This window comes from Dendrobates tinctorius, unplaced genomic scaffold (assembly GCF_039654945.1).
Source record: "Dendrobates tinctorius isolate UK_male_01 unplaced genomic scaffold, ASM3965494v1 ptg000074l, whole genome shotgun sequence".
NCBI classification, from domain to species: Eukaryota; Metazoa; Chordata; class Amphibia; order Anura; family Dendrobatidae; genus Dendrobates; species Dendrobates tinctorius.
Window position 1 is genome coordinate 3277611 of NW_027361742.1, and position 13377 is coordinate 3290987.

The 13377-nt window shown below is 42.7% G+C and overlaps 1 protein-coding gene across 2 annotated transcripts in view; it reads right to left on the bottom strand.

The window, feature by feature from the left end:
- Positions 1 to 4702: 4702 nt before the first annotated feature.
- LOC141096342 (coagulation factor XIII B chain-like) overlaps positions 4703 to 13377 on the bottom strand; it is a 300511-nt gene continuing 291836 nt past the window's right edge. Inside the window, exons 12-13 of one of the 2 annotated variants that reach the window (XM_073582881.1) lie at positions 6211 to 6399; positions 4703 to 4876 (exon numbers count right to left, since the gene is read on the bottom strand). In XM_073582881.1, coding sequence (XP_073438982.1) covers positions 4863 to 4876; positions 6211 to 6399 — 203 coding nt within the window. In that variant the 3' untranslated portion in view covers positions 4703 to 4862. Of the gene's footprint in view, positions 4880 to 6210; positions 6400 to 13377 lie in introns of both variants that reach the window. The other variant, XM_073582880.1, reaches the window with a different exon arrangement.

The following is a 13377-nucleotide window of genomic DNA, read 5'->3' on the forward strand; positions in this document are numbered from 1 at the left end:
AGTGGGCAGCAACTAACAGAATGATTTTTAACAGGGAAAAATGCAAAGTACTACATCTGGGCAATAAAAATGTAAAAAGCATATACAGAATGGGAGGAATAGGGCTAAGCAACAGCACATGTGAAAAAGACTTGGGTATACTAATAGATTACAGACTGAATATGAGTCAACAGTGTGATGCAGCGGCAAAAAAGGCAAATGCAATTCTAGCTTGTATTAACAGAAGCATACAGTCTAGATCACGTGAAGTCATTATTTCCCTCTACACCTCTTTGGTCAGACCTCATCTGGAATATTGTGTCCAGTTTTGGGCACCACATTTTAAAAAAGACATCAACAAACTGGAGCAAGTTCAGAAAAGAGCGACCAGAATGGTGACCGGTCTGCAAACCCTGTCTTATGAGGAAAGGTTGCAGGATTTGGGAATGTTTAGTTTGCAAAAGGGAAGACTGAGAGGAGACTTAATAGCTGTCTACAAATATCTAAAGGGCTGTCACATTGTAGAAGGATCAACTTTATTCTCATTTGCACAACGAAAGACTAGAAGCAATGGGATGAAACTGAATGGGAGGAGACACAGATTAGATATTAGAAAAAACTTTTTGACAGTTAGAGTGATCAATGAGTGGAACAGGCTGCCATGAGAAGTGGTGAGTTCTCCTTCAATGGAAGTCTTCAAACAGAGGCTGGACAGACATCTGACTGGGATGATTTAGCGAATCCTGCTTTGAGCAGGGTGTTGGACCAGATGGCCCAGGAGGTCCCTTCCAACTCTACGATTCTATGAAACCATCTCTTTTTCTTCCTGACAAGTCCGTCTGTCAGGTCACCTTCCCCACATCAATATTATCACTGCACCCCTAGATGAATTCATTGAAAGGTTTAATTGGTAAAATGGGATCACTTATGGTGGATTCTTCTGTTCTGGCACCTCAGGGGCTCTGTCAATGTAAAATGGCACCCTCAAACAAGTGCAGAAATATCTGCACTATAATATGGCACCACTTCTCTTCTGAGCTTTGAATTGTGCCTCAAAATTAGTTTCTGAAATTAAACAACAAACTTTGTGGTCCATTTTCACCTTTTGCCCTTGTGAAAATAGAAAATTTGCAGCTAAAAATATTTTTGTGAGAAAATGTGATTTTTTTATTTTCATGGCTTAATGTTATAAACTTCTGGGAAACAATTGGGGGTTCAAGGTGCTCAATACACATCTAGATAAGTTTCACTGTTTAGGCACATCAGGGGCTCTTCAAATGTGACATGGTGTCCGCTAATTATTCCATCAAATTTTGCATTCCAAAAGTCAAATGACGCTCCTTCCCTTCCAAGCCCTGCCATGCATCCAAACAGTTGTTTTCCTCCAGATATTGGGTATTGCCATAATCGGGAGAAATTGCTCAGGAGATTGTATGGCGCAATTTCTCTTTTTACCCTTATGTAAATGCAAAATTTGAAGCTAAAAAAGTTTTATTTGGGAAAAATGTGATTTTTTTTTTTTTAGTTTCCACTGCTCTACTTTATAAACTTCTGTGAAGAACTCGTGGGTTCAACATACTCAATACACATCTAGATAAGTTCCCTGAGTGGTCTAGTTTCCAAAATGGTGTCACTTGTCGGGGGTTTCCACTGTTTAGGCACATCGGTGGCTCTCTAAATGCGACATGGCAACTGCTAATTATTCCAGCATATTTTACATTCAAAAAGTCAAATGTCGCGCGTTCCCTTCCGAGCCATGCCGTGTGCACAAACAGTAGACTGCCCTCACATATGGGGTATCAATATGCTCAGGAGAAATTTTGCAACAAAAACATATGGTCTATTTTCTCCTGTTACCCTTTCAAAAGTAAATAAAATAGGTCTAATTGAAAATTTTTGTGAAAGAAAAGTAAATGTTTATTTTTTCCTTCTACATTCTAAAAATTCCTGTGAAGCACCTGAAGGGTTAATAAACTTCTTGAATGTGGTTTTGAGTTCCTTGAGGGGTGCAGTTTTTAGAATGGTGTAATTTTGGGGTATTTTCTGTCATATAGGCCCCTCAAAGTCACTTCAAGTGTGAGGTAGTCCCTAAAAATATGGTTTTGCAAATTTATAACTTCTCAACAAGAAAAAAATTATGTTTGCAAAATTGTGCTGATGTAAAGTAGACGTGGGAAATGTTACTTATTAACTATTTTGTACAGTATGACTCTCTGATATAAGGCATTAAAATTTGAAAACTGCGAAATTTTTTGTCAAATTTCCGTTTTTTCACAAATAAACGCAAGTTATATCAAAGAAATTTTACTACTACCATAAAGTACTAAGTGTCAAGAGAAAAAATTCTCAGAATCACCAGGGTCTGTTGAAGTGTTCCAGAGTTAATGGCAAACCACTAATATTATCACAATTTGTTCAATATCTTGTAAAACTACTGATGTTAGGAATTTCGAAATGAACTCGATCGTCACCTGACTGATCCTCTCATATCTATTCAAAACACATTCAATTGACATTAAGGCTACATACACGTGCAGAGTACCGTATTTTTCGCTTTATAAGACGCTCCGAATTATAAGACGCATCCCAAATTTTGAGGAGAAAAATTGGAAAAAACATTTTTTAATAAAATGGTGGTGCCTCTTATAATCCAGGCATCTTATTGCTTACCGCGGGTGGTGGCTCCTGTGAAGCGGGGTCCCAGGGTCACTGCTGGAGGAGGCAGGAGTGGGGTGATACTGCAGGCCGCAGGAAGGGATGAGAGGGTGCTCCGATGTGCAGCATGCTGCCAGGGGGGCTCGTGATGCTACCAGGGGGGCTCGTGCTGCTGCCAGGGGGGCTCGTGCTGCTACCAGGGGGCTCATGCTGCTGCCAGGGGTCTGTGCTGCTGCCAGGGGGCTCATGCTGCTGCCAGGGGTCTGTGCTGCTGCCAGGGAGCTCAAGCTGCTACCAGGGGGGCTCATGCTGCTACCAGGGGGGCTCGTGCTGCTACCAGGGGGGCTCGTGCTGCTACCAGGGGGGCTCATGATGCTACCAGGGGTCTGTGCTGCTACCAGGGGGGCTCATGCTGCTTCCAGGGGGCTCATGCTGCTACCAGGGGGCTCATGCTGCTACCAGGGGTCTGTGCTGCTACCAGGGGGGCTCGTGCTGCTACCAGGGGGGCTTGTGCTGCTACCAGGGGGGCTTGTGCTGCTACCAGGGGGTTTGTACTGCTGCCAGGGGGGTCTGCGCAGCAGCCCGGGGCTCTGCCGACATTTACCGGGTGTAAGCCGCAGGGGTGTCCGGGCATCTCCGGGTGTCCATCGGCGCTGTGGGTGTCTCCAGGTGCCCAGCTGTGTCATCTCTCGAGATCTCAGTCCCGAGATCACCACCAGCGCATGCACCGCCCCCGGCGGCAGTCGCCATATTGCCAGTGCCCATAAAGAGGGAACAGAGAGGGAGCCCCGGGGCTCTGGCCTGTTGCAAAATGTCGGCAGAGCCCCGGGATGGGAACCGGAGACACCGCTGGGCACGTGGAGACACGGCAGGGCACCCGATGACACCAACAGCGCCGACGGACACCTGGAGACGCCCGGACACCCCTGCGGCCTACACCCAGTGAGGTATATCCTCTTTGTAAGACGCACCCCCATTTTCCCCTCAAGTTTGGGGGGAAAAAAGTGCGTCTTACAAAGTGGAAAATACGGTATTTATGGAGTTTTTTACCTCAGAATTTGTAAGCCAAAACCAGTAGTGGGTGATAAATGCAAAAGCGGTGAGTTGTTTCTATTATGCTTTCCTCTGATTGTTCCACTCCAGATTTTGGCTTACAGATACTGAGGTAAAATACTGAACAAATACTCAACATGTGCATGTGGTCTAAAGCTTTGTGCCCACAATGAATTTTTCGTGAGTTCTTTGTGCTGCATATTTTAGCTGCATTACAAACGCAATGTCTTACAATCCCAGCAAAGTTGATGGGAATTATTGAAATCTCATGCCTAGTGTGCTTATTTTTTGCTCAGTTTAATTTGATGTGTGACGCGTGATTCAATAAAGAAACATGTGAATTTCTCCTGCAGGTATGCTGAATTTTCTGTGCAGATTTTTCCATAGACTTGCATTGGATATAAAAAACTGAGCAGTTGTGGAAACGCACTAAAAACACATATTATCCACACATGACTGTATCAATTGTCATGATCTAGACCGGGTTTTGAGTGCTGTCTTTCCATGGTCTGGTCATTTCAGGGGTTAACTTTTCTCAGCCCCAGACTGGTCTCAGGTTTGCTATTTAGCTCTGCTGCATCCTGCAGGTGGTGTCAGCTATAGTTCTGCATAAGGCTTGTGTATCTGACTCTGGTAAGGAGTCCTCCGGTTGTCATGCCAACACACTGGTGACACGCGATCACGTGACGCGGGTCACCGGTAAGCGTATTTCTGGCACGATTGACGAAAGGGCCATTTGAATGTTGCTGTCAGCGTTTGACAGCAGCATTTAACTACTTAATAGCTGCGGGTGGATCGCGATTCCATCAGCGGCTGTTTCGGGCACATGTCAGCTGTTCAAAACAGCTGACATGTCCTGGGAAAGATGTGGGCTCACCGCCGGAGCCCACATCAAAGGGAGGGAGTCCGACATTGGTGTACTATTACTCCAGATGGGGAAAAGGGGTTAATCTAATCTACAAACTGCAGATAATTTAATTGCCATTAAATATATATAATTATACATATGAGCCAGTTGTATTTGTTTATACTTTTATTTCTTACACAGAAGTCACTAAAACAATACACCGTGAGTGACCACTAATTTATTCAAGTCAATTCAATTAGAGAAAAGGCTGTTTGCCTATAGTTGTCTGTTCCCGGATGTTGTAACATCTTGCGTGTTGTCACCGTAATCACACTGAAGATTCTGCTGAACAATGAGAAATAGAACAGAATTACTGACCTGTTTGTGATGTCGCATAAATTATCATAGAACATAAACTATTTATAAAACCTATAGCCAGATATAATAGGCCCCCTTATGCTGAACAATGGCTCTAGCTCATTCAGGAATAGAGTCCATAAGACCACTGAAGCTACAATATACTATGGGATCTGTCAGCTCGACTTTCCTTTTGAAGGGATTGTCTGGTGAAAAAAAGTTAAAACATATCCTATAGATTGGTGATAACCTATTGCTTGGAAGGGTCGGAGCACTGGGACTCACTCTGCTTGGCAGAACAGGGAGCTTTAATTCCAATTATAGAATGTTGCAGCAGTTGCACATGCTTGACCACCGCTCCATTCACCGGCTATGGGGCTGCTGGTCACTGCACTTAGCTCCTTCAGTCATCCCCATGGAGTGGAAGATATCTGACTTGCCACTCTAGCTTTTACTGGGGATCAAAGTTCCACATTCTGTCAATCGGGCTGGCCCCCCAAAGATCAAAGGTTTATCACCTATACCTCGGATAGGTGATAACTTTCTATAACTGAACAAACCTTTATAAGTTGTGAAATGGGAACTCAACAAAAGTTACCAAGTTTATCACAAAAATTACATACACAAAAGTATAGATGATGGAAAAGTCAGTAAATGCATTCTAATCTCACACCTCTTTAAGGAAATTTGTCACCAGGTTTTTTCTACCTAATCTGAGAGCAGCATCATGTAGAGACCCTGATTCCAGCAATGTGTCACATACTGGGATGCTTTCTGTAGTTTTGATAAAATCACTCTTTTATCAGCAGGAGATTATCACTAGAGGACTAGTAAACCTGCTGCCATGTAGACCTCCAACTTCTCTGATTAAGCTCCCCTACCACCAGTGATTGGCTGCTTTCTCATTTTGCACAAAGTACGCTGAAAGCTGCGAATCAGTGGTGTGTGTGTGTGTGTGGGGGGGTTATACAGAGCTCAGCATTCAGAGAACTGCTAGATCTGCAGTGTACAAAATACTTTTAAATCAAAACTGCAACAACCAGTAAAGTAAATGATACACTATTGGAATCAGGGTTTTTGCCCCTATATCATGCTGTTTTCAGATGGAAAAGAGAAAATCTAGAGACAGATTCCCTTTACTGTTGTTATTATGATTTCTTACAACTAGGCAGCCTTTAGCTCTACAATTCAGCATCTACTGGTTCAGATTCTCCATGTAAACTACTCCAGAGGGATTACCAATAAAATTGTCTTCAGAAGTCATATAGTCCCACTGATTTTTTTTTTCAATTGGAAGTTGAAATAATTTTTTTCTTTACCTATACATTTTGGATAGATCAGTTCTTTTTCAGCACATGTTCCAGTTGGTTGATGATCACGATGACTAAATCCATTCCTACATTTAAACTTAATTGTTTCCCCGATCTCATAGTAAACGTCAGTATTATGAACTTCATCCAATTCTAAGTTGTTTCCATCAAGATCATCTTGATCTATGCGGCAAGTCTCTATGAAATCAAATGGTAAATATGAGATCCACATAATAATCATTGTAATTTATATCAACTTTCCTGTAAACCTCCATAACTCTCCTATAAGTTCTTTTGTGTTATTATATAATGGCACTCTATACTTTAGCTTCCTCTGTTTAGTGCACTGTTCTGAGTACTTATCATAAGTCTGAGTCGACAATTTCTATTTAATGAACTGATCTATCTAATGACCCACATATCTCCTCCCCTCTTTTTCAAGTCAAATTTATATATGAGGTAGGATGATTATCTCTGAAATGAAGGTAGTGTCACAATTGAAGCAGTAGTGGATGGTGAGATATGGAGTCTGAAAGCCAAAAGTTCAAAGCAGTGGTACCCTTTTGCTTTTCACAGTATTTATTAATGACTTGTAAGGGGCATACATGGAAGAATTGCAATATTTGTAGGTTATACCTAAATTTGCAAGGTAATCCACAGAAAAGAGGATCATTCAATATTACAGCAGGAATTATGTAACCTGGAGATTGGGGCAAAAAATGACAATTGCAATTTCATGTAAATAAATATAAGGTCATACACTTGGGCAGAGAATATAAAATGTTTCGTTATGCACTAAATTGTAGTATCCTGGGTAATGCTGTCATTGTACAACACTTGGTCATATGGTGGGACGGCAAACTCAACTTTAGTGACCAGTGCCAGGCAGATGCTGCCAAGGTAAAGAGAATAATGGAATACAGTAATAGAAGCACAGACGATGACATAACAAGAACATACAGTAGTTTTGCCTCTATGCAAGTCACTAGTGCGGCGACACATACAGTGGCATGTAAAAGTATGGGCACCTCTGGTCAAAAATGCTGTTATTGTGAACAGTTAAGCAAGGTGAAGATGAAATGATCTCTAAAAAGACTAAAGTTAAATATGACACATTTCCTTTGCAGTTTAGCCAAAAAAAAGTACTATATTATCATTTTTTACATTTTAAAGATTCCAAAAAGGATAATAGGCCAATGCAAAAGTTTGGGCACCCTGCAAGGTTAATAGCTAGTAGCACCCCCTTCTGCAAATATCACAGCTCATAAACACTTTTTGTAGCCAGCCAAGAGTCTTTCAATTTTTGTTTGAGGGATTTTCACCCATTTCTCATTGGAAAATTCTTCCAGGTCTGTGAGATTCCTGGTTCTCTTGCATCCTCTGCTATTTTGAGTTCTAGTCACAGATTTTCAATGACGCTCAAATCAGGGGACTGTGAGGGCGATTGTAAAACCTTCAGCTTGCACCTCTTGAGGTAGTCTATTGTGGATTTTGAGGAGTGTTTAGGACCTTTATTCATTTGTAGGAGCCATCCTCTTTTCAACTTCAGCTTTTTTTACAGATGGTGTTACGTTTGCATCAAGAATTTGCTGAAATTTTATTGAATTCATTCTTTCCTCTACCCGTGAAACGTTCCCCGTGCCATTGGCTGCAAAACAACCCCAAAACATGATTGATCCAAACCCATACTTAAAGTGGATGTCCCACAAGCAAAAGTTAATTTTCTTCAATAGATTTGGAATAATAATAGTTTCCACATTTGGATGTGATTAAAAAAATATCCCTGTGCTGAGGTAATCTTATAAATGTGCCCCTACTGTGTACTGTGTAATGGTCATGTCTCTCCGTACAGGGACATAGTCTGATCATACCACAACTCCTGGGCAGGGGAGGAAGCAAAGATTATACAGACATTACAGCATGGTATCACAGCTGAGGGTTCATTCACCCCACCATCTGACCTATCCTTCAAAATCAATGGCTTGACTCTCATCTCTCCTTCAAATCTGAGATTCAAGCCCTTTTCCCTTCTGGCCAATTCCAACTCAAAAATGTCTCCTGAATCCAGCATATATTTCTTTAGTTCTTGTGCCATTAGTGGGGTCCACAGACAAAGATAGCAGGGCACATTTCATAGAAGTGTGTTGTGCACTGCTTCTATTGTGCTCCATGCACAAGTAGACATTTCAAAATCAATTTTTTTCAGCTGCTAAACATGATTCAGCAAGACACATGTCGGTTGGATTTGGCGGATAGTAGTTAAGTTGTGTTTACGTTAGTCAGGGCAGTTTGACCACTTACAATCTGGCTTCCAACAGCACCATTCCACTCAAAGAGGGAGTAGGAGGATAGATTTGAAGAATGTTCAGAATGGACTTGTTGTTTCTTTAGTTTTGAGACAAGGGAAAAGTGATATGAAAATAGTAAGGTACTGTATACACTCACTGGCCACTTTATTAGGTACACCATGCTAGTAAGGGGTTGGACCCCCTTTTGCCTTCAGAACTGCCTCAATTCTTCGTGGCAGAGATTCAACAAGGTGCTGGAAGCATTCCTCAGAGATTTTGGACCATATTGACATGATGGCATCACACAGTTGGCGCAGATTTGTCGGCTGCACATCCCTGATGCGAATCTCTCGCTCCACCACATCCCAAAGATGCTCTATTGGATTGAGATCTGGTGACTGAGGAGGCCATTTGAGTACAGTAAACTCATTGTCATGTTCAAGAAACCAATCTGAGATGATTCGAGCTTTATGACATGGCGCATTATCCTGCTGAAAGTAGCCATCAGATGTTGGGTACATTGTGGTCATAAAGGGATGGACATGGTCAGCAACAATACTCAGGTAGGCTGTGGCGTTGCAACGATGCTCAATTGGTACCAAGGGGCCCAAAGAGTGCCCAGAAAAAATTCCCCACACCATGACACCACCACCACCAGCCTGAACCGTTGATACAAGGCAGGATGGATCCATGCTTTCATGTTGTTTACGCCAAATTCTGACCCTACCAGCCGAATGTCGCAGCAGAAATCGAGACTCATCAGACCAGGCAACATTTTTCCAATCTTCTACTGTCCAATTTCGATGAGCTTGTGCAAATTGTAGCCTCAGTTTCCTGTTCTTAGCTGAGAGGAGTGGTACCCAGTGTGGTCTTCTGCTGCTGTAGCCCATCTGCCTCAAAGTTCGACGCACTGTGCGTTCAGAGATGCTCTTCTGCCTACCTTGGTTGTAACGGGTGGCAATTTGAGTCACTGTTGCCTTTCTATCAGCTCGAACCAGTCTGCCCATTCTCCTCTGACCTCTGGCATCAACATGGCATTTCCGGCCACAGAACTGCCGCTCACTGGATTTTTTTTCTTTTTCGGACCATTCTCTGTAAACCCTAGAGATGGTTGTGCGTGAAAATCCCAGTAGATCAGCAGTTTCTGAAATTCTCAGACCAGCCCTTCTGGCACCAACAATCATGCCACGTTCAAAGGCACTCAAATCACCTTTCTTCCCCATACTGATGCTCGGTTTGAACTGCAGGAGATTGTCTTGACCATGTCTACATGCCTAAATGCACTGAGTTGCCGCCATGTGATTGGCTGATTAGAAATTAAGTCTTAACACACAGTTGGACAGGTGTACCTAATAAAGTGGCCAGTGAGTGTATATTCGCGCTAAAAATCCGGAATGAGATATAAAGGAAAAAATTCTTAAATATACATAGGTTTAATGGAAGAAACACCTTTTGGACTTTTAATAAGGACATCGCAATTTGTACTTGGACATTTATTTCTATCCAAAGAAAACTGCCTTCTCCTGAAAAGGACCTTTTACATTGGGAACATAATTCCATGCTGGCTTGATCTCCACTGCAAGGTAATCAATACCTAACCCCTTTTTTTATTTATAATGCATTGTTTCTTACACTAAACCTATGTATATTTAAGAATGTTTTCCTTTTATATCTCATTCCGGAATTTTAGCACGAATAAATAACTTACTATTTTCAATCTTTTATTGGACAAAAAGAGTGGTACTGTCCTATTATTTGCTGCAATTATCCGGCACTGTGGTTAGCGCCCTTGTTATCCTATAGAAAAGTGATATGAGGCGATAGCTATACACAAAGGATGGGTCAAGGAAGGACTTTTTGAGGATGGGTGTGACCGAGGCATGTCTGAAGCAGTTGTTAGTGATAAGTTGAAGTAGTGGGATAGTTTAGGGATGAAGGTTTGGAAAGAGGTGGGACAGGACTGAGTCAAGTTCACAGGTGGTGAGATGTGATTTGGAGAGTTGATCTTCCATGATTTTGAAGTTGGTTTTGGAAGAGGAGAGTTGAGCACTTATGAGGAGGGGTTGAGGAGATTTTAGGCAAAAACTTTGCCTTATGTTGTCAATCTTCTGCTTAACGAATGAGGCAAAATCTTCAGCTGAGATGAGTGGGTAGGGAGATGGAGCTGGGGGCGAGGAGAGAATTTAAAGTACTCAATAAAATAGCTGTTTAGTGTTGTGCAACAAGGATGATATGAGAGATGAGTAGTATGTCTGTTTTGCTGCAGTGAGAAATTGCGCAGCATTTTGACAACTTCTGTTACTGCACGGGCTACTTAGCTGCATTTCTTTGGCAGGTAGTATTGTGAGGAAAGAGGGAGACACAAGCACAATATAGAGTCTTATCCCACAATGGAATTTCATCATTTGGGCAACGCGGACAAAATCCACGTATTTCTTTGCAGAGTTCTGTTTCTTTGGCAGGGGCATGCCTTGTAGATGAGGGACAGAATGTGCTACAATGGATGGCAAGTTGGAGGATTTCATGGCTATGTTAAATACAAACAGCTTTAACATACGGTTGACATACAGATGTGACTCTGCTAAAATGGATTTTCTGGACATCAGTTTGGAGGTGGATTCTACATCCACTGTCCAGACTGATGTTTTCCGGAAAACAAAATCTGTTAATGCTCTATTGCATGCAGAGTCAGCACATAGCCAAGTCACTATTAGGGCCGTCCTGGTCGGACAGTTCTTGAGGATGAGGCGGATATGCTCAACAGACCAACGTTTTGAGGCACAGGCCTCTGACCTGAGGGAGAGGTTCAAACAACGTGGCTATAGTGGGAGATGTATTAGGAAGGGATACAATCGTACAAAGTCAACAACACGTGATCAGTTATTGTATTCAAAGAAAAAAACAAGAAATGATGAGAATAGTGATACTATTCGCTACATTTCAGAATAAAACCACGAATGGGACAATATGCAGTAAATTTTTCAGAAATATTAGACGATGTTACGTAGTTGGATCCTTTCCATTTAATCTGGTTGTGTCTTTTGATTCTGTTATGAATGGATCACCGAGGAGGATGGCAGGAACAGGCTAAGCCACCAGAAGACCAGAGAGGTTGTTAACTAAGCGGATTGCAGACCCCTGATCCTATCCGCACAACTAGCAGTAGCCGTGGAGCATTCCTATGATGCCCTAGATGCTTCATCACAGCCGGAGGACTAACTATGCCTAAAGACAGAAAGATGAAATCTAAACTGCCCCAGAGCAGATCCCCAAAGGAATAGACAGCCCCCAAACATATATTGTCAGTGAGACAAGATGAGACACAAACACAGGCAGAGAACAGACTGAGCAAATGGTGGGGCCCAAGCTGTCTAGACAGGACAGGACAGAAAAAGATACTGTCTGCAATCAAACACAAAACCCTGAAAAAGTCCAACACTTCTGAAATACAAAAAAAACCTGAGATCACACGATCTCACCCCCGCTAGATCAGCACTCTGGTATAAACTGGCAGCAAGCAAAAAGATACTAACATAACAGAGGACTGAACAAGCTTCAACATATGAAGCAGGGCCCAGCGCTGCCCCCAGCAGGGAGCATGCTGAACCCTAGCAGCAAAGCAAAAAAAAGACACAACCAGATTAAATGCAAAGGATTAGCAAACGAATCACTTAGCTGAACATGCAGATCAGGCAGGGGACAAAAGAGCTCCAAATGCACACAGGGGAAAAATCACCAGCAACCTTCAAGAGCAGCCAGCTCCATTATATGCTCCCAGCCAGCAATCCCAGATTCCCAACTATCATCGTCAGGTGGAGAACCTCCATCCACCTGGTCAGCTCCACTACTCTTAGTAAACACCAGAGGGAGCAGAGGGAGCTTCGGCTCAGAAATCCAAGCAAGGGAGTTCACAACAGCTGGCAGCAGATGTCATAGTTTCTTGGACAACCAAGGAGTAGAGATGAGGGCGACACACAGCAGAGGCAGGGGAACACCTATCAAAGGTCTGGAACAGTTTTCTCAGACCCTCCCACTGCCCAGGCTCTGATGTGTGGGCTACTGTTACAAGGAGGGAAACGTTTTGGAAGATACTGAAGGAGTACCTTGCCAACTATTGCAGCATCCTCCGTGATTCCTCTGTGCCTTAAAGCTATTGGGTATTCAAGCTAGACACATGGCATGAACTGTCTCTCTATGTCTTGGAGGTCCTAGCCTTTTCTGCCCCTAGCATTTTGTTTTTAGTGCCGTCGAGGGTATTATAACTGATAGGTGCATACGCCTGTCAACTCAAAATGCTGACAGGCTGACTCATCAGAATGAACAAGGGCTGGATTGGAACAGACTTTTCCAAACCACCAGATGAGAGCCGCGGAACATAAATTCAAATCCAGTGGGGTTTTTTTTTGGTCTATCCCCATGCACTCATTCCCACCTAAACATGGAATTACGTCTCAGAATTTCATCTTTTTTGTGTCGTCCTCTTCAACCACCATACCAACAGGGTGATCTTGCTACACTCGCTAAAACATTTTTAAGGGTGTTTATAATGCCTAAATTAAGAATTTTGAGAGGCCTACCTGTGGAGACACAGGAGGTCAGTGAGTGCCCTAGCACACTAGCCGAATCACATGGACCAGAGATCATCTCACCGAATGTGTGTTCTCCTTGTATCTTGGGCGTAATACTACTCAGACAACACAGGATGAGGGTAAAACAGTGTGGCAATACTCTTTTCAAATGCATATTGGAGTGTCTCATACTAATTTTTGGCATTCCTTGCACTTAGTGGAAAGGCTGTACCAGTCGAGGAGAGCCACTCCTTTCAATGAAAAAAAAAATGCTTTCCTGAGGCTCCACCTTCTAGATGAGAGAACAATTTTGGAAACCA